This window comes from Malaclemys terrapin, chromosome 18, assembly GCF_027887155.1.
Source record: "Malaclemys terrapin pileata isolate rMalTer1 chromosome 18, rMalTer1.hap1, whole genome shotgun sequence".
Lineage (NCBI taxonomy): Eukaryota > Metazoa > Chordata > Testudines > Emydidae > Malaclemys > Malaclemys terrapin.
Window position 1 is genome coordinate 2664464 of NC_071522.1, and position 21477 is coordinate 2685940.

A 21477-nucleotide genomic window follows, 5' to 3' on the forward strand; every position below is an offset into this window, starting at 1 on the left:
CATGCGTACAAACACCGGCCGGACCCTATGTGGCAGCCAACTGCCTTTCCCTCCGCCTCAGCGAGCGCGCGCCGGCAGGGAGGCGGCGGCCGGACGGGGAGACTCACCGAGGCGCAGGGGCTGGAGGTGGCGCTGGGGGTAGGCGAGCGCTGCACCGTTACCAGAGCCATCGAGGCGCGGCGGGGGCCCCCGTCCGGCCGCGGGAGGGGGCCTTACTCCATGGCGGGGCCCCGGAGCCGGGCGGGAGGCGGCGGCAGCGCCGCGGTGACCGCCGGGGGCAGCAGCTCAGCACTCGCCAACGGCCCCTCGCCGAGTGAGTGAGGCGCGGCGGGGTTGGGCCGGCCGGGCACAATAAGGCGCCAAGGCGCATGCGCCACCTGTCAGCCCAGCCACGCCCCCGCCCTGCTGCAGCAGCCTTTAACCCCTGCTCTGCTGGGGCTGCTGCAGAGCCCTTTTCTGCTCCACTCCCTTTGGGAAACGGGCGCAGGACTGGGCTCCTCGGGGCTTGGCCCTTCCCCCGTGGGAAAGGATTCCCAGGAGGAACCCAGCAGGGTGTATCACTATGGCAGATACCCGCAGGGGTTCAAAAATCATGCCTCCAAAATCATGAGATCAGCTTAAAATGAGATTAAAATAATAATAATTAATAGCTGCGGGGTGAGTTTTGTTTACCTTCTGGTTTTTGAGTCTTTAGGGAGCACTGGGATGACGTTGCTGCTGCTTCTTGTTCTTTGTTGAGGGGGAAAATGAAAGCTGAGGTGGAATCCCATGGATCCAGGAGCTGGGGCTTTAAGAAAAACTTCCTGTGACACTCATGATAAAATCACTAGAGTTGGCAACACAGATGATATATTTGTAATTCCCCAATATTCCAGCCATCCTCTAAAGAAAACAGCATCCAACCCCCTTTTGGGATTCTCTGGGAGAGCCACTGACTAAATCCAGAGGCCCAGATACCTAGAAAGTGATGGGTCTGTGATGTGCACACACAAATTTAAGCCATAAAATGCCCCCCAGAATTCAAAGTGTGGAAGTTTGGGAGCAGGGGTGGGGGCGAAGGGGGGTGAGAGGTGAGCAGCAATACTGTTATCTTAACAGCTTGAGCAAAACCTATTTGTTTTGCGGATCCAGCAATTTGGGTCATATTTTGCCATTGAAGTTAATGGGATGAAGAATCGGCCTTTTGTAGGCATCTAATGAGAACATTAAATGTGATTAGCAGAGACCATAATACATTTTAAACAGAAAGCAAGCACTCTTCTTCTCCAACAGCTTGCATTAACCCATCCATTCCTCTTAGGCACTCAGTGCATTTCACTCTCATCTCCTCCTTCAGGTTGACAGAACTGTCACGAAAGCTTTTGGCCCTTTACATCTAAGCACAAGAAAAGCCCTCAGTGCTAGTTCTTTGGTCTATCCCCCAATGCCCTGCAGTCAAAATAATTATCAGGCAGGCTCTGCAAATTGTATGGCAATTATCCTTTAGCACGGGACAAAAGTTAAGCTCACTAATGAGCGTTGCCTCCTAGTGGATGAAGGAGGATGAAAAACAGACTCGTTAAAATAAACCTGAGCTTAGAAAGTGATTTTTGCGGGAATGCTTCACTCAGGGTTATGCAGAAAGTGAGAACTTTGAACATACGGAATCCACAAAAATCCTCCTGTTTGGGGGATCAGATTAGAAGGGGAGAATAAGCAAAGAAACATGCATAAAGCAAGTAAAGAGACAAGGTGGATGAGTTATCTTATTGGACTAACTTCTGTCTCTCTAAAAAGAAGAACAGGAGTACTTGTGGCACCTTAGAGACTAACAAATTTATTAGAGCATAAGCTTTCATGGACTACAGCCCACGAAGAAGTGCATCCGAAGAAGTGGGCTGTAGTCCACGAAAGCTTATGCTCTAATAAATTTGTTAGTCTCTAAGGTGCCACAAGTACTCCTGTTCTTCTTTTTGCGGATACAGACTAACACGGCTGCTACTCTGAATTCTGTCTCTCTGATATCCTGGGACTAATGTGGCTATAACAACACTGCATACATAAAGAAAGTGTCATTGAACTGCTTATAACAATCATCAGATTATTATTTTGAAACATAGTTTTTATGGAAAGCATGTTAGCACTACTACGTGATTTATAGTGGAGATATCAGGAAAATTACCTCTAGCCCCTTTATAAGCTATCCTCCCCCTGGCTCTAAGTATTCCATAGTTTTCCAACCAGAGGGTGTTTTTACTCTTTTATATATTTATGCTTTGCATGATCATATACTATGACAAGCTTTTTATGACAGTCTCTAGCTTTGAAACTTTGGGTACCTTCACCACTTCTATTAGATAGATTTTATTTTCAGCAGTGTACTGCACTCTGTATAAACAAGGATAGAATATAGATATGGTTGTTCAGGAGATCAGTACAAACTTAATCTCTTCTTTCTGGTCTCACTTGCATTTTAAGAGATAGAAAAGAATACTCCTTTTGTGTTGTGATCTTTTATGTGATCTAGTTTTGTAACTGGATTGCTTTTTTCCACTCTAGTGCATTCCCTTCGCTTCCTTATAAAAATTTCCCCATGTGTTACAATGGCTCTGATATAGCTGATTATGTGTAAAAAATTGTTGTTAAGTAATATGAGAAGTTCATGATCAAAGGAATATTAAGAGGTTTAATTTACGGCAAAAAGAAGTGTTTACAAACAACTATTTCACATGTAAAGTAAATGGAAGCCATTATTATGTCCTCTTTTTAAAAATTAAGGTTGTTACAGACCCCTGTAACAGACTCATTACCTTTTTTTAAATTTTAATCCTTTAATTTAAAAAAAAGTTACAACCCTCTGGATTTGTGTAGGATTGCAGGATTGGGCCTTTTAAAAAAATTGACATTGGAGAACTTAAGTAGAGAAGAAATCTCATTTAAAAATGCTTTCAGTTGCTTGATCATTAAACATTTGCTCTTGGGCATAGCATTTACTAACATAGAACTGTTGGGCATAACTGTCTCATAAAAAAATCAAGTTAGTTTGACAAGATCTATTTTCCATAAACCCATGTTGATTGGCATTAATTACATTACCCCTTTAATTCTTTATTAATCAAGTCCCATATAATCTGTTCCATTATCTTCCCCAGGATCAATGTCAGGCAGACAGGCCTATAATTACCCAGATCATCCTGTTTACCCTTTTTAAAAATTGGCACAACATTAACTTTCTTCCAGTCTTCTGGAAGTTCCCCAGTGTGCTAAGATTTAGTGAAATCAACATTAATGGTCCAGAGAGCTCCTCAGCCAGCTCTTTTAAAACTCTTGGGTGCAAGTTATCTGGACCTGCTGATTTAAAAATGTGTAACTTTAATAGTTTCTCATTAACATCCTCCTGAGTTATTAGTGGAACGGAAAGAAGATTAACACTGTATAAATAACACTATCATCTTTTTCCACCCAAATACAGAACAGAAATATTTATTGAACACTTTTGCCTATTCTACATTATTATTGATAATTTTACCATTTCCAACTGGTAGTGGAAAAATACCATTGTCAGGATTCTTTTTGTTCCTAATATATTGAAAAAAACACTTTCTTATGGTCCTTAACTCTGCTGGCCAAAGATTTCTCCTTGTGTCTCTTTGCTTCCCTTATCAAAGTTCTATAATTCCTAACTTCTGATTTATATTCATTACTATCTAATTTCCCTTTCCTCCTTGTGTTATATATTATTTTTTTATTTTGATAGCTGCCTTCACTTCCCCTCTAAACTATGTCATTTTTTAAAATCAGCACAGCCTTCTTCCTCAATTGTGGGATTGTGGCTTTTGGGTCTTAACCACAAGGCCTTCCTTCTTCTCTAGCTTTGCTAGTAAGCACTGTGGCTCCAATTCATCACTGTGGTCCCAATTCAGCAAATCACTGCAGCATCTACTTAACTAAAAAATTACATATTAAGATGTCATAGATAAACACAATTTCATTGGGCAGGGTGGGATACAGTTTTGTTTTTAATAACTTTAAAACATACATAAGGTTGCTTGTATCTTCATCATCTGCATTTTTAAATTGTATTTTACATTTGCATAATGTATATTCTTTGAATTGTTTCAGTGAAACAGAAATAGCTGGGCAGTGTGGACCAGTCTCTAAGGTAAAAAACAATCTGTTTACATTTCTTTAATATTTTAATGCAAATAAAAATGTTCAGTTCAGATTTTTCATCTAAGTTTCAGGGACTAATGTTGCACTTCACATTGACTGCATTGGGAGTTTTGCCTTGGATGCTGATTCTGCAATGCAGATCCTGCACAATGCAGGATTAGTCCTTTAGCAAGGAGTTCAGGATTAGGCCTCTAGTGTGCCTGGAATTTTATTTATTTATTTATCCCAGGGTTTCATGGGGGTAAAGATAAAATCAGGGAAAAGAGCGATCAGACTGCTGGATCCCATCCAAGGGAGACAGGGAAAATAGGAGGTATGGGGAATTCTTTAATGTTTTCCTGATTCATCTCTTCCAATTTAAACCATGTACTATCATTTAAGAGATTGGAGTTCAGGTCTGTGAAATTAAGCTATACTTAGCTCTGAAATGAGAAATGTGCCTTATAATGAGCAATAACTGTACTGTGTGCTTGGAAGCTGAGAAACAGAAAATTTGAGGCATGGTAAAAGCACAAACATGGGAGCAATCCTGCATTCCTTGTACACCCAAACCTCCTATTGCAGGAGCTTTGGGGACACAAGAAGTGTAGGATCAGATGTCATGTGTTCCCTGGCATTTGGTTATAGAGACGACAGAAAAGCTTAGCAGAAAAGGAGATACTTTCACAGGCATAGTGTTGAACTGACAGTCAACTCATGGTCCATGCTCCCATGAGATTTTTGCCATTATCTTCAATGGAAACAGGAGGAGGCCTCACATTTGAGGATGGGAAGGATTTTTACACCATAACTTATGACAGGGATCTTGTTTTTTACCTTTCTGGGTGAAGTATTGTGCTTGGTGTATTAATTAATTCCAATGGATGGTTTCCTGCAGGCATGGGGGTGAGCACTGGTGGATTTCGCACCTATCCTCAATTTGCATATCTCTGTAGTACAATCTATAGTAAACAGTGTGCAGGTTAGGAGTTCCCAATGCCTTGGGGCGATCCTGTCAGATGGCACTGGGGTTTCGTTTTGAATAGATTTGGAAAAGTGGAAGTCCTGGGATTTCCCTCCAGGAGTAATTAGAGAAATGCTTATCTGAACTGGCCTAACAAGAGACAGTTCTCCGACTTGCATATATTCATTGGCACTTCCAGGAATATTTAAACGGCAAACACTTGTAAAAAGTCATTCCTAACAAGTAAATAACCAAGTTGTTTTCTATAGTCAGCTAAAGGTCTTATAAATCCGTTGTTAACTAAAGTAACCACAGAGATGCAGGGGATTGAATGCCATTAGAAACTTATAATTTGCATGTGGAGTAGTTTTTAGCAGCAACATTTAAGTGTAGAGGAGGAAGCTATAAAGGAAATGTATTCTGATTTAAAAGAACAATTAGAATGCAGCCTGTGGTAATGACAGCCAATGGTTTATATAAAACAGGGATCATAAGTTTGTGCCCATATCCTGCAAGTTGCTGTGGGTACCGTGCTCAGCAGGACTGGCCCCAGAGATCTTTTAACACATGCAAACCATGAATTATTTTTGTCTTCAGTAAATATGAAAATAGTTCCCTTGCTGACACACCTTTTATTTTATTTTCAGTATTACCAAACATCAGCGATTATAGCATAGTCCCGCTATGAAGTGTAAAAGGGCACAGAATGCCCCCAGACTTCATCTTGTGTACAAAACCAAAAATAACATATAATAAGAATTTCCCCAGCAAAACATCTGTGATGACATATTCAGCATGCTATTTTGTCAATAGCACAGCACGAGTATTTGATGGCAGAAGGATGGGCTTTGCTTTGAGGAAACATTAAGACATAACATCCGAGTTAAATAGGGTGTGATTACTGTTTTGCTATAGCCCACAGTATTTAAATTTCAGAGAAATAAAAATAGAGCCATTTAGATCACTCCTGCCAGTTTTTTCCCTTGCCTGTTCTCATTTGGTGGTTTAACAGCAGTTTTGAGGAAAATTAGAGTATTTTTACAATTGATAGTTTCCTTTTTAAAAAAGATTTATAGATTGACCACAACAACAATAACATTTTGAATTCCAAAAGAGAAACATCAGGTACACCGGGGAATGAAAAGACAAACAGGAATTAATCATGCAGAACCTGATTTGAAGTGAATAGAATTAGAAATCATTTTAAAGCCACATTTTAGATTATTCTAACAATTCCATGCCCAAAGCGTCAGATGCATTTTATTACAGTAATCTAGGGTTTATTTCAACACATTTTGCAAATACACTAAAATAAGTGTCTATTCCCTAGTCATCTGATTTGCTAATTATAATAGTAAAAAAAATGTACAATTCATTTCGGTGTATTTTCCCCATGAAAGCTGATTTAGATTATTTTTGTTTCATGCTCCCTGCCTGAAAACAAATGCAATATAGTAAAATGAAGTTAGTATTATAGTGAGGACAGAAGGGTGCCTTAGCTGGACAAATGGGTGTTTGAGTGTATTCAGGAGAATATTGTTTATATAGAAGGATATTAAATATGCAGAACGATGGCCAAAGCCCTAAATTACAACCATGCAAACCTTTGAAAGAGTATTTATAGGAGCACATGGAGGAAAATAAAACATCTCAGGGTACTGTCTCAGGGCTATGCCTACCCTGTAGCACCCCCTGCTGACCTAGTGTGGCACTGCAGCACTTCCTGCCTCAGTTTCCCTTCTCTCAGGGCCTCTTAAGAACTATACACAGTCCAAAAGCTTGTAAGACAAAATTCCCCTGCTGTGGTTCTACTTCATTAAATACAAATACACTTGAAATAAAGTCTTTCCTTTTGGCTCAGGTCTTGCACAGCCCTTGCCATTGGGATCTGTGGTCTCTGGGAGCTCCTCTCACTTCAGAGAGCTTCTCTCTCTGAGGACCTCCCTACAACTGAGCCCAGATGGCCTTTTGTCAGGCCAAGGTGCTTGTTATTCAGTTAATTGCCTAGAAATACTCGTTCCCCTTAAAATAGCTTGTCATGGGTAGCCTGGGCCCGGACTACCTTAAAGGGGCCAGCAAACCCTGTGACGGGGACAACACTAGATTAGGTACATGGGCCCCAGGGGTTCTCACAACAATTTTTTTGGTGGCCTCAGAGTGCAGCCACCAGCAAAAGCTCTGACAATTTTTTCTAAAATACTTAATTAACTTTAGGGAAAACAAATAAATATGCACATATACATGTCCAAATCATTGTAATTTATGTAGGATTTTTTTTCCAGACTCAATAATAAAAATAATGTTCAGTTGTCTCTATTCTTTACTGCACCTAAACAGAATAGAAACACAAATAAGGTGCTTTGTATGTTCTTGTCTTTTTTTCTTATGTTTTTTCCTTTTTTTTTTTTTTTGGTTGCTTTTTTTTTAAGACGTGCTAGTTACTAAGTCTGCTATGAAAAGTGATATCAACAAATGTACAAATATCACCGTTCACAGCAGACTTACTCAGCCCCGGCGAGCCTGGGGACAAATTAAGCCCTGGATGGGGAGGTGGATATGGAGGCAGCAGGGGCCAGGGGCACTGGAGCAGGGAGTGACCTTGTGGCCAGAGCTCACTACCATACGGCTGGGGAACGGAGCCTGAAGCCCTATGGCTGGAGCCTGTCATCAGCCACCCAAGGGCTGAAGCCTGACCCTACCAGCCCTGGGAAGGTGGGGAACTTACTGGCTGCCTGCTCCTCCAGCTTGTGTGTCTCCAGAAGTGGGCAGGACCCAACCACTGCTGGTGGCCCTGGTGGAGGGGGCTGCTGCTTCCCTCCCCCACACCACCCAGGAGGCTGTGGCTGCAAGAAAATTCCCTGGTGCCCATAGGCGCCAACTTCCCCTCTGCCCCGTGGATGCTCGACCCCCCCTGCCCAATTCCACCCCCTTCCCCCAAGTCCCCACCCCTGCCCCGCCTCTTTACCGCCTCCTCCCCGGAGTGTGCTGCGTCCCCACTCCTACCCCTCCCTCCCAGAAAGTCCTAAGTGCTGCCTAACAGCTGCTAGGCAGTGGGTGGGAAGCGCTGGGACGGGGAGGAGTGGGGACACGGCCCACTCCGGGGAGGAGGAGGGGAGGAGTGGGTGGGGGCTGCGGGAGCTTGGCTGCTGGTGGGTGCAGAGCATCCACTAATTTTTCCTTGTGGAGCACCCCAGCACCCATGGAGTCGGCACCTATGCTGGTGCCTGCATGCGGCCATAAATTGAACTATGTATTTAAAGTGATATTTCCCCATTAAGGTTTGCAGCCACCACCAGTTTATAATTATACTCACTGCTGGGTTAATTTTATCCCTCTGTAGAGGACCCACATGAGACTTATGCACCATTTAAGCTCCAGTTCAGCTCTTTGGAACAAATTTTATTTCAAGAATTTAAGTAGGATGTAAATGGTGTTGTGACCTTGGGTAGACCTCTGCACAGGGTGAATTTTACCTGTAGTTCTTTTCGTCTTCAGGGGACTTTACAGATATATTAATACTCATGTCCCCCTGTGGGAAACTGAGGCAAAAAGGTTAAGTGACTTTCCCAGAGTCACAGACTGAGCCAGATCTGGAATTAGTACTCAGTTGTTCCTGAATTAGATGGACAATACTGTTTGTGACGGAGTGCTGGGCTGGGACTCCTGAACCAGCCCTCTGTCTCGCCAGCTCTAATTAAGGAAGATAGATTGGAGCTGGCTAGAAAAACCTGTGCCTGATTGGCAAAGGGGAAACAGCTGCCAGCCTAATTAGCCTGGGGTTATAGACAGGCCCAGAGGAAAGAAGCAGGGGGAAGCCAGAGAGGGGAAGGAGAGTGCTAGTGCTTGCGCTTCCCTACTGGCTGCAGAGACTGTGATGCCCTTAAGGCTGAAACCTCCAAGCTGCAGGGCAGAAGGTGGTGGCATTGAACGCTGTAAATAAACTGCACTGGTGATTGCTGAACGTGAGGGTCTCTGAGTGGTTTTTGGAGCAGAGCAGAGGCAGGAACAAAGAGAACCCTGCTACACCCCGTTACACTGTTCAAACAAATAATGCACCAGATTTTGGAAAAACAATCATATTTTCAACCTTTGTTTTGGTAGATTAAAGTTGATAAGGTTCATGTTTTATGACAGTCTCTGATATCCCATGAAATGAACAATCATACGCCTGTACTGTGGGATAGGGTACAGTGCAGTAGTCCCAAAGATAAGTAGCACATACAAGTCATAGTCCAGAGTTCTTGTGCAGGTGGAGATGGGTCAATCCACATGGTCATGCATCTTAAAAAGCAAAAAGTATAGAGACATTGCATCGCAGAAAGAATAGCATAAGATAAATACAATTTACTGGAGAAGTTTGCCATTCCAGAAGTGCTAGTTTGTAATTCAAACAATAAAGACTTTGGGAAAAATTCTGCTCTCAATTACGCCAATGTAATTCTGTTGAAGCCACTGGCGTGCCTCTCTATTTACACCGGGGTGAATGAGAACAGAATTAGTCTCATGCAGACCACTTTTCTTTCCCTCCTCCTTTTCATCCTGTGGAACGGGTTCTCCATTATACACAAGAATAAGAGAAATAATGATAGATCTGAATCGTGCACATTCCAGTCTAAATCTGTTCTTAAGGAACAGCGTATTTAAAGACCCCCTTCTGTTTACTGCAGCTGTCTTACACCGCAGGCCACTCCAAAGTTTCTTGATTCTTAATGAAAAGAAGAACCCAGTAATGTTATTTCAGTTTGGCCTGTAATTAATTTCTGTTTATGCTGTCAGGTTCTCACATCTGTTTGGTACAATCCTCAGCTCGGCCTAAAAACTCTCCATTTCTGTCCCTAGTGAATGAGGCAGTGCTGGAATTCATGATCCCTGAATCTGAAGGCCAGCCTACTGTCCCTAGGCACTGATGGATATTCTCTCGGGCAGCACTGCAGTTTAGTGCTATATGTGTTGCCATTCCTTAGACCTTTTTTTTCCCCTGGTCAAATGACACAATGATATAAGTTAAGGAAGAATTGATATTGAACTGCCAAAGGCAGAAGACAATCTACTGCAGTTCTGAGTAGTAGATGAGACATAGCAACCTTTGGATTTATTGCTTAGCAACCACAAACACACACCCAGGAGTAAAACTCACAGCCTGGCTCCACAGCAGGACTGAGAAATCCCTAATTCATTTGTAAGTTTTCTAATGGCTAGGAACTGATGGGTGTATATTAAATTCTCATTCATCTGCAATGCCTCTCTGAAAGCAGGAGGAGACATTTCTGGTTTGGTACCTGCCCAGAAGGTAAGAAAAACAGTTCTTCAGTTGAGTTCCAGGAAGCAACATTACAGTCCTTTTAAAGGTTGATTTTAACCAGGATTTAAAAAAAGAAAAAATACTCCAAATATGTTAGGCACAGTGGCATCGATCCTCAAAGGTACGTCGGTGCCTAAATATACTGGAGGATTTGGGCCATTGTGACGAATCAGATAAAACTCCTTCTGAAGCTCTTTGGGGAAAGACAATTCTTTTTGGGCAATGGCAGGGCTAAACAAATTCCCAGACTGGCCTCTTCTTTTGAAAGCACTTCAATAAGTCAAACATTCCCCAAATAATCACTTCAATAATTTTTACAATAAATAAATAAATAAATTGCTCCCTAGTGAAACCTACCTTGATTATGAGCGGATGTTTATCTTAGTGATAGTATCCTGACTGCAGAGAGGTAATCAAATTGTATGTGTGTGTGACTATCGAGCACAAATGTTTGGTGCACAGAAAAGGAGCCAGGAAAATGGTATCCTAATGAAAGGCTTGTCTTGCCTTCAATTTGAACAGTATGAAGAGAATTATATCAATTTTTGAGTTTTATTGGCATTCAAAACTAGCTTGTCTTTGTACATTATGCTCATTACCACCAGGGCACATTGTACTTGGGACTAGTCTAAGCATTTGAGAGCTGTGTGAATTATGGGCCAGATTCTCTGGTGCTGTAAATCAGCATAGTTGCATTGAAGTCAATGAAGCTATGGTAATTTACACTACCTGAGAATTTGGCCCTGTAACTCTTGACAGATGCAAGGTTTGGAGTATGATCCTGACACTTTTGGGATGAATGTTGCTAATATTGTAATAATTATTTACTGTTCTCATGTTCCTCCTTCTCCTAGTTTGCTAATGCTTCTGGTTCCCTGTTTCCTCACCCCAGTTTTGGAGTTATACCCGTGTAAAACTGGCTTAATGGAATAGAGAGTCAAACCCACTGATTATTTGCATTTCAGTAGTGTCTTTCACTCAATGTAAAGGCACCTTACAAACATTAATTAATTCTCACAATCACCCTGTCAGGTAAATGTGGGATATATAGGGATCACATTAGTCGTCACTGAAATGCGGTTACCTCTAGAGTGGAATGCAGCAACTGTTTCAACAGTGCACAGAAACACTGCACAACACTATAATGAAGTGAAGAAAAATACCATAACCAGTTGAAAGTGCAACAGTAGTTTATGTAGGCACAACATAACTACTTCATTTAGAATCTGGCCAGGACATTGGGTTATCACCCCTATGTCTTACCAATGTTCATAAGGAGCTTGGTTTTACCTCTTACTGAAAGAAACTCACCTAACAAATGGCAATCTGATAGAGTTGACAAGTTCCCTTCTTGCCTTTATAAATCTGTGCTCCTTTACAGGTTATATCCGCTAACGGGAAAGACAGCTCTCATTTTTATAACACATTGCTTGGGCCAGGCAAGCATCCTGACATATAAATCCATCCTCCCCAACCCCCAAAGCAGATAATCACCACCCTGCACAAATGACTAGAGGGTGCCACCAGACCCATCAGAAAGCCGACCCAGAAATTTACTGCTAGGGATCATCATACCAATTTCAGGCAATATTTGGACTCAAATCCTAGCTAGGAACCAGAAGGTCAACATGCTAGCAATTACACTAGTGTGCCAAGATGGCTGTATATCACTTCTGTGCATTTCCTGAAAAGCTCAACTCTTCAGAACAGCTACAGGTATTTAGGAATGAAGTGGAAATAGCAAAATATATCAAAAGCAGCGCCACTGATATGGCTACTGAAAGGCTGTAATCAGCCAAAAACCCCTTTAAAAGGTGCCTGTATTTCAGGGCGGTGCAAGTCCAGGGCAGAGTTTCAGCCTTAACTTGGAATTACCTTGCTTTGGTCAAACTGTCTCAGGGACGTTACTGATGCTGAGATTATCCTTGCTGTTGTTTAACCCTGGGTTGGGGGTGTTTTGCAGGATGGTGATGGTGTTTTGGTCTCTGAATTGGCTAGTAAGGCCAGATTCTGCCTGCATTCCCTGTGTGTATCTCCCATAGAGGCAGATGAGAGCTGTGTGTATGGACGGTAATAGAAGTAGCTTTCAAATTGTGGCTCATGCACCATCCAAGGACCACACAGTCCTTCCTGGTGCTCCACATACTGAACATTATGAGAGACCAAGAGGTGGAATTTGGTACATTGAAGGAAGATAAGGTCTCTGAGATTAGGGTTTGTCTACACTTGAAAGTGAATGGGGATGTAAATTTAAAGCACAGTTGCTATTCCTGAATAACTCTATGTGTGAACACTCTCTTTAGCTTAACCCACTGTCAAAGTGACCCACAGAATGAAATGCTGGAGAACAACTCAGCCTCAGGGTCCAGTTTAATGTCTCATCATCTTCTTAACCCAGAGCTCCCTGTCCCATAGCAGGGGTGGCAGATCCCAACCCCAGAGAGAAACATTACACACTGGAAAATGTGCAGAGGACAAACATTTGCAAAAAATGAAATAAAGTAGGTGTTGTATCTGCCGTGTGGCCTCACTGTCTGCTCCTGAAGGGCATGGGAAAGATGGAGGCAAAATGGGCAGTTCTGAATAGCAGAAAATAGGTGTGTTGATGCTACATGGAAAAGTCCCAGCCTCAAGCTCTGTTACTGCACATGGATCACTTCCTGTATCCCAGGTCTCATGGGAATTATTAGAAAAGTTGGAAACAAGGAAGGGGAACTAAAGGAAAACATTCAAATTGGGGGGAATTGTTGTCTAGTGGTTAAAATGGGGAACTGATAGACAGCATGCTTGAGTCCATTCCCAACTCGGCCTTTGACTGGCTGGGTCACCTTGAGAACCCTTCTGTGTGGCTCAGTTCCCCATCCATAAAAGGGAATACAAATATTTAGCTCCAGTATCTCTCGGGGGCATTGTGAGGCATAACTAATTAACGCTTGTAAAGCATTTTAAACTCCTCAGATGAAATGGGCTGTAGATATTTAGAAGTGCAAAGTAACAATTTCTGAATTAGAAAAGGAATGTAAAAGAAACATCTACTGATTGTTTTCTAACTGTATAGCCTTGTTTTCCCTGGTATTTTCTATCATACTGCCATGTCTTTCAGAATCACATAGTGTTGATCTGCTTTTGCATGTATCACAGTGAACTATGGCTGCTGTGCCAGAAGATGAAGCCCAAACTCCTGGACTGAAACTCCCCAAGCTTAGTGTTAAGAGTACGCCCATCAGAGAAAAAAGGAGAAGGCAGGAGAGTGCTACGCTGCCAGGTCTCAGGAAGGATGCTCAATGGAAAGAGACATTCTATGAGAAGGTACAACAGAGAGCGTTGAATCTGCAGAGGGAAAAGGTGGAAAAGATTCACGTACGTAAGGCAGAGGAAGAAAAGATAGAAAAGAAAGAACCTCTGGACTGGCTGTCTAAGGAATGGTTGAGTGAAGAGAAGATGACAAGGGACACCCGGGCCTATTTGCTCGACAAACTGTTACCCACATTAGTCCCAGGAGTAGAAAAATTGTTAATGGAAGTAGAAAGAAAGAAGGTGCTTGAAACAGACCAAGATCCGCCCAAGTTTGATCCCATTAATTTTCTAGGAGAATATCTGATGAGGCATAACCCTCAGTTTGACACATCTGCAAAACTAGGTCCCTACAAGAGAGGGATGAAGGCTGTCATGGAGGAGTTGAAAACTCAGGTGCCTGATACGGCACTTAACAGGTGAGTGAGTTTAAACTATGCTTGGTTGTAGCATACCCTTTTCATGGTATCTCTGTATTCATTTTACAAAAAGCAGTACATTCCTTAATTGGTTACAGTGACTGTAATCTGGGATGGCAGCACCAGCACCAAATGAATCCCATGGAGTTCTGTGGCATGGCCAGCAGCTGTCCTCTTCTTTGAGTCTTGGAAGCAAGAGAAATCCCAGCACATGGCAGATGTAGCCAAGCAATGGCTTATGCATATTTAAGGCAGTATCCTACCCCTACTGTATAGTGCTTGATTTGTCACTGTGCACATGGAATGAAGACACTGTATGACCTTCCTGGACATTTTTAGCACCAGTGTTAATAATATAGGCCTGGTGCTCCTGAGGCCCTTTCTCCCTTATGTCCCTCCAAAGATAATGGAAATAAGATTAGCCAAGTTGCCCCATCCTGAGGATTTCTCTTGACTGGACCAAGGGCAGGGCTGTCTTGGTTCTCCTTGAGCACTCCCTCCAGGAAAATGTTTGCTATAATCCCTCTGTAGCTATGTTCATTTCAGAGCAGTTCACCTTCAGCCATTTTAGACTCTCTTTCCGTCAGCACTTCCCTTTGGATCATTATTGCCCATCCTAACTTAGCAGATGAGTTGGTTTTCTCTGCACAGTTTGGTCCAGTGTTATTTAATTAATGTATTTTTTTCAACAGCATCTCACAACCTGATGGGATTATAAAATTCAGTTGCACTGCATTCATAAATAATACATTCATCTTGATTTGTCAATTCAAAAAAATATGCAAGTGAACATTTGTGTTTATGAAAGGCACCAGAGTGGGTAGCAATAATGTCAGAACTACTCATTAACTTCCTGATCACTTTATTCCAGGGTCTGTTTTGGTAGAATAACTGGATTTGTAGAGTACTCTCATCTATTTGCATAAAACTGGTGTCAGGAATTAGGGAAGAAGATGTTGACATAAAATGTCTCATGTCTAGACCCTAAACTAAGATAATGGAAGTTCCCAGTAATTAAATGAATAAAGGAATATGGTTAAATCTCTCTCTCTTTCTCTCTCATATTTCTAATGCATATGCTGTTGTAGTACATAGGCACATACATAACCTATACCGGATACAATTAAAGCAGTGATAAATGACTCTTATGAAGTGCACTTAACTCTATTTACCTGCCTTTAAATGTAGCTAGACTGGTGATCAGCACACGAGCGCTCTGCATTTTGGCTTGCCGTTTATTAAGGGATTTATGATTTCATGCTTTACCTTTGCTTTGGGGTGGTAATTCCAGTTTAAAATTTGGGAGTCAAGTTCTTAGTTTGACAGATATGGAAGAGTCCGAGAGCTGATGCTCAGGAAATCTGTATGAGGAGTCATAGCAGTTAGCCTCTCCATGGCTGTCAGTGCCAGGGGATTTACACAGCCATGGCAGTAACAGGAAGTATCATGGGATTTGTGTTTGTATTATTTTAGGATTTCCATATTTGTGTCTGGCAGGATCATAGGATTTGTCTGGTGTTCTTAAATCTGGGGACTCCATACCTGCACTACGGCTTTTGCTGCCACCATGCACTGGTGCGTAATACTTGCCATGAGTCACTGGCTTTCCAAGTAGAAGAACAAATTAGGAGAGGAATGGAAGGGGAGCTCAGAATGGCTCATGTAAGCACCCAAAGTTCAGGGGTGAAATCCTAGCCCCATTGAAATCAACGGGAGTTTTGCCATTAACTTCAACAGGGCCAGGATTTCACCTCAATTGCTTATCCAAACGTTACCCCCCCTAGCTGAACTTTCTCTGGCTTCTTCCATCCCCACCTTAATTGCGACCATGTTGTGAGGCAGGGAGTTCATGAGACTGGGGTGGGAGAAATTCCTTTTTATCTAAACCAACTCACACCTGAATTAATGTCTGGTTTTGTTGAAAGGATGCCAATGCATCCAGCTGACTCACGCATCCGTATGTAGGAGAACAGGGGCTGCCTTCCTTCCCAAACATGCTTCTTGTACAGGGAGTCACCCCAAAGATATCTCTGCTTATCAAATGCATTACTAACAAATGTGTTCCCACCATGGTGCATCTACCCAGGACTGTTATAACCAGATGGAAACTTCCGCAGTGGGACAATCTTTGTCCTGCTCCCAGGGACATCAGAAGGAGAGTGCATTTACATGCCCTTTCAGGTAATAGCTGGAACAAGCTGCCTAGAGAAACGAAATTGCAGCACGCTGCATGTATAGCACGTACCGTCCCTTGTGTTTGGCACTGCCCAAATTAATCATCAAAGCAGTTTGGCAACTCTTACATTGGAGTTAATCCTGCTTTGTGTTTGCTAATCATTCCTGAAGAGGGGCTGATAGTTGAAATGTTTCTAAGTTTATTTCCTATTTTTAAGTTACAGAGAACTTTCTTGATCCATTTAATTTGGCAACTGGTACATCTCCTCTTTGCAGCATTAGTAAAGCAGTCCAGAAAAGGGAATTAGGTTTCCCAACACCCCGTTCCATGGTATCAAGGTGTCAGGGGCTGAATCACATCAGAAAGCAGCTGTCTTTCAGTTAGTCCCATAGTCTGGCTTTTTCCTAGCAATGAGCAGGGCAGTTTCCCCATTTATTTTGTGGATTTTTTAAGCCAAGTGCCGTTTGAATTTAAAGGCCCTTATCAAGGAATTTTTAATACAATTTTTCCCTGTTGTAATTTATAAGTTGATATCTGCAAACTGAAATCTTTTTCCTTGCCTTAATATTTATTTCTTCTTGTATGTACATCTACCTGCCATTTGTTATAGGGTGAAGTCCTGGCCCCACCAAAGTCAATGGCAAAACTCCCGTTGACTTAAACAGGGCCAAGGTTTCCCCTATAGTGTTTCACTTGAGCAGTGAGTCTTCACACACTGGCTCCATTCTGTAGGGTTGGTAATAACCAAGGTCTGCATGGTCTTGATAAACGTGTACATACTCTAAACCACAGGGCATTACTTACACCAAGCCAAATCCACATGCTCATCTTGTGGCAGAAATCTGCTCAACGATATTAATTATCCCTGTATTCTGCACAGCCTGGTAGTCCTTCCTGAGTCCAATATACTCAAGATTGTCCCAAAACAGGTGTGGAGATGGGTTCTGTTTGCAGTGTTATGGGTTTACACTGGGACTCAATCCACGCAGTCTTCCTTCTTTTCATCTCAAAGTGAAAGCAAAAACACTGTTGATAGATCAGCTCAGAAGCTGCATCCATCGTCAGCTGACGTTTGTTATGATTTTATTCATAGATGAGCTAGCCCCAGAATTTCTGGTGTGGCAAAGACTAGATTTAATGCCCCATGAGAGGCCAAACGGGGGAAAGATTTTAGCAGGGATTTTCACTGCCCCATGAGAGCCCCAGGGAAAGATTAAAGAAAACAGAGGCACGTCCTGCCCTTGTTATATTGGTAATTAGAGATGTTAGTACGCTTAGGCTACATCTACACTACAGGAGGGAGTCGATTTAAGATACGCAAATTCAGCTACGTGAATAGCGTAGCTGAATTCGACGTATCGCAGCCGACTTACCCCGCTGTGAGGACGGCGGCAAAATCGACCTCTGTGGCTTCCTGTCGACGGCGCTTACTCCACCAGCGGAGTAAGAGCGTCGATTCGGGGATCGATTGTCGATCCCCGAGAGGTCGATTTCTACCCGCCGATTCAGGCGGATAGTGTAGACCTAGCCTGTTAGTAGGCATAAGAAGCAGAGGCTCAGACCTTTACCTCTTTGCGGTTAACAACTTAGCCATATGTGGCCTGGTCCTGAGAGGTGCTAAGGACCCACAGTTTTCACTCAGCTCTTCAAAATCTTTGGCCGTTAATGGGGCAGTGCCAGTGGACAGCAAATATTTAAAGTCTAAGCGGCTAGGAGAAGTGAGAAATAACTTTTTTGTGGTAGTCAGCAAGCCCTTTTGTAAATTCCCTAATTTGACTGCTCATTCTGAGGTTGGATCTGATCCACATATCTCACCATTTTATCAAGGTTAGAAATAATCCCGAATTAAAACACTACTGAAGGAAATGAAGGAACAGATCAAGACAAAGACAGCTTTGTGCCATTTTGAGCTGCAGGAATCACCTCCAAGAATCCTGTTAAAAATAGGACTGTGAAGCGCTGAGGCCCAAGTAAAATCACAAGTATTGCAGAAGGTCTAAGAGGGTTAAGTTTCACAAGACTCTCTCGCATTCATTCATTCATATGCCTCTCACATACTGGGTAACTGTGTGATTGATTAAGAAGCCTCCATGATAAATGGCCATGAATTAACAGTGACCTAGTGATAAATATTACTGTAGTCAGTGTATTATTATAACATATTAAATAGGCCTTATTATTTATTAATTAAAATGTAATTGTTTTATAATTGCAAGCCTGTTTCCTAAATTATAGTGAGAGGTCAGGGATAGTATCAGATTATCATCACACCTTAAGTGAAAAAACAGTCTTGGAGAAAAGAGAAATCATCTGGTTAAATTACGGTGCTGGGGCCAGACTTTGCTCTCAGTGACAAGAGACAAATAGGAGTAGCTCCACTTACTTCTGCTAGCTATAGACTTGTATAGCTGAGAGCAATATCTGGCTCAGTGAACGCACAGTACATGGGTGAAAGGAACAGTTAGGAGCTCTCAATACAGAGACAAAGACTCTTTAACAATCCATTGAAATGGGAATAAAAAACTCGAGACCCTCCTCCCCATAGTTGAGCTGTTACCCTGTAGCTATAGGCATAATGAGTGCCATTCATGGCGTTGTTTTCCTGGAGACTTTACTTATATTTTACAAATGAAAAAAAAAAATCTATACATGATCAGTTTAATAAAATCCTTTTATCCTGGGTACAAAATGGAGGATTGGCAAATGCCCTTCTGATAGGTTAGAGAAGGAAAACAGCTAGAATCCAGAAGAAAGAGAGGCACTTCTGGTCCAGGCTTGCAAACTCTGTGTTCAACAAAAAACAGAAGCATGGTAGGCAAATTATCCCTGTCCTAAAGCAGTGAGGATTTTATTGTGCAGTAGTACTTTGGAAAATTCATTAAACATAGTTCATTGCCAGTGCAATTCTTACATTAAATGGTACATAGGCTCTGAGACAAATGCATAGTAATGCAATTTTGTTGTTAAATTAAGTGAAGCAAAATTATACCCTTCAGCTCCTGCTAAAATGTTTGGCAGGAAAATGGAAAAACATCTCCATAATTAATGATTAGCACCATCGTAGAAAGGTGCATTCATTAAGGGCAAAATCCACCCTTTGTATAACTCTGCAAGTCACTAGAGTTGCAGCAGGGATAATTTTGTCCCTAAATGTCTAACTGTCTCTGGGCTCAGAGAGAGTTCCATGCACCTTCCACAAAAAGCTCTCTCTATAGTGATGTACTTGATACTCAAGCTCTATATTCAAATTCTTAATTACGCTGGCCTTCAGCAGAAACGTCCACTTCATGACAAACATTCTCGCCTTCCAAGAGCTGCCTCATGAAGACATGGATTGTGAGTGTTTATATAGAGTTTGACTGGTAGTTTGTTGCCCAAAAGATCAACCTATTTCAATGGGGAAAAGACCTCATGTACTAGAAAGTACAGGAATTACAGTGTGCAATTGCTTCCGTTTCCTGCTGTTCTTCAGGAGAGGTCAAACCAAGCTTAGCTCAGCCTATGACAGTAACCTTCTGAACCATATGCCCATGCCTTACAGGCTAGCCAGGATGAAGTCTGAGGTAAAGAAAAACCGTGAGCAAAGGGAGCAGGTGGAGAAAATCAAGTCTCAGGTGACAGAGATGCGAAAGGAGGCCCTGGCAGTGCAGTTCAAAGAATGGACATTGGATGTCAGTGGAAAGCTACCACTCGCACTGGTAACTAGGGCAGATATTCATAGAAACACTGCTATGTTTCCACCCGGGAGGAGGAGAATGGAGGCCATTGTGGAAGTGAGTTTGCTATGTTATATAGCAGGAAGGATGGTCCAGTGGTTAGGCACTAGCCTAGGACCCACAAGATCTGCCTTCAAGTCCCTGCACTGCCTCAGACTTTCTGTGACTTTGGCTAAATGACTTAGCCTCTCTGCGCCCCAGCTGCCCAATGGGATAATAGCCCTGGCTGCTGCACAGGGGGGTTGTGAGGATAAATCCATTATTGTGTAGTGCACAGGCACTACCGTAATGGGAGCCAGATAAGTGCCACAGATAATTTTATATCTCTGAGCCTTGGGTCTCCTGGCGGCAGCTGGTCACAACTCAAAATCTACCTCAGAAGACACTGGGTGGCTTACTCCCATCCTGTCCTTTCAGGGCCACCATTAATTCCATTGTCCCCCTCTGCCCCAAACTATTGACTCATTGTTTGAGAAGACAAGACTTAAAGCCATCATGATGGACCGACCAGTCTGGGGTGCTGGTACAGACACTTTCCATAGATGGCAAATAATCACCTGCTGTGAAACTCCCCTGAGGCCCACTAGCTTTATGGGCTATACAGGGCACATAACATAGATGTGGTTTGAATTTCTGTTAGTGGTGAGAGGCCGGGGGGGGCTAAAGTAATGTTCATTAGGATGGGAAAATTCCAGAATTGCTGCAGTGTGCCTGCTATTGTCTAGCATAACATTCCCATTTACTTACTAGAAACCCTTGAAGGGTGACCTCTTCAGATCACAGGGCTCTGGGTAGGGTCTGTGATGCAGTCATCCATTCTCAGCACCGGTGTATCCTTACGTTGCCGTAAAGATTTGAGGAGCCCTGGGCAAAAACAAAGCTGGAAGAAAATAAATGGCAAGACATTTCTGAGAAACCAATTGCTATAGAGCTGATGTATCTAAATCTGTTCATAACAATCAAATGGTGATAACCCGGGCCAGAGTGTCAATGCCGGGTAAGCAGGTGCCCTTTTGCTGTTCAGGCGTGGGGAGAGAGTAAAAGTAGAGCTGCTTTGAGTTTAAGGAGAAGTGGAGATGAGCAAAGATTGTTTCTCTGACTCAGGCTTTTAATTGTTGTTTTGATTTATAGGTTCAGAGTGCCCTGAGGTCATTTCTGGATGTCATTTCTACTCCTTTGGGAGCGGGGCCGGGTAAGGTCACAAGTGTTTTCTTTGGTTTATTTTCCTTGGTCTGATGTCTGGTGCAGAATGGGAGCAAAAGGAAAGTAGGCATGGAATCTGTAAGGACAGTCACGGTATACCGGCCACGAGTCTCGCTTGCAAGACTTCAAGTGGGGAGGGACAGAGGGTGAACCATTGTGTTGGCTTAGTGTGTGTGTGTGTGTTTTATTAAATAAAATTATGTAAAAATAACACCACAGCTTGTGGGCCCCCCACCCACATGACAGCACAAAACCTGAGTAAATGTACTTGG

At 42.6% G+C, this 21477-nt stretch overlaps 2 protein-coding genes across 3 annotated transcripts in view; one reads left to right on the forward strand and one right to left on the reverse strand.

Moving 5' to 3' along the window:
• Window positions 1-289, reverse strand: part of SSH2 (slingshot protein phosphatase 2) — a 141302-nt gene extending 141013 nt beyond the window's left edge. Inside the window, exon 1 of one of the 2 annotated variants that reach the window (XM_054008399.1) lies at window positions 108-289. In XM_054008399.1, the coding sequence (XP_053864374.1) occupies window positions 108-170 (63 nt within the window). In that variant the 5' untranslated portion in view covers window positions 171-289. The remainder of the gene's footprint in view (window positions 1-107) is intronic. The other variant, XM_054008400.1, reaches the window with a different exon arrangement.
• A 10021-nt stretch (window positions 290-10310) lies between these two features.
• The window catches only part of EFCAB5 (EF-hand calcium binding domain 5), a 56718-nt gene continuing 45551 nt past the window's right edge, over window positions 10311-21477 (forward strand). Inside the window, exons 1-4 of the mRNA XM_054008188.1 lie at window positions 10311-10385; window positions 13539-14110; window positions 19828-19984; window positions 21134-21194. Of these exons, the coding sequence (XP_053864163.1) occupies window positions 13545-14110; window positions 19828-19984; window positions 21134-21194 (784 nt within the window). The 5' untranslated portion in view covers window positions 10311-10385; window positions 13539-13544. The remainder of the gene's footprint in view (window positions 10386-13538; window positions 14111-19827; window positions 19985-21133; window positions 21195-21477) is intronic.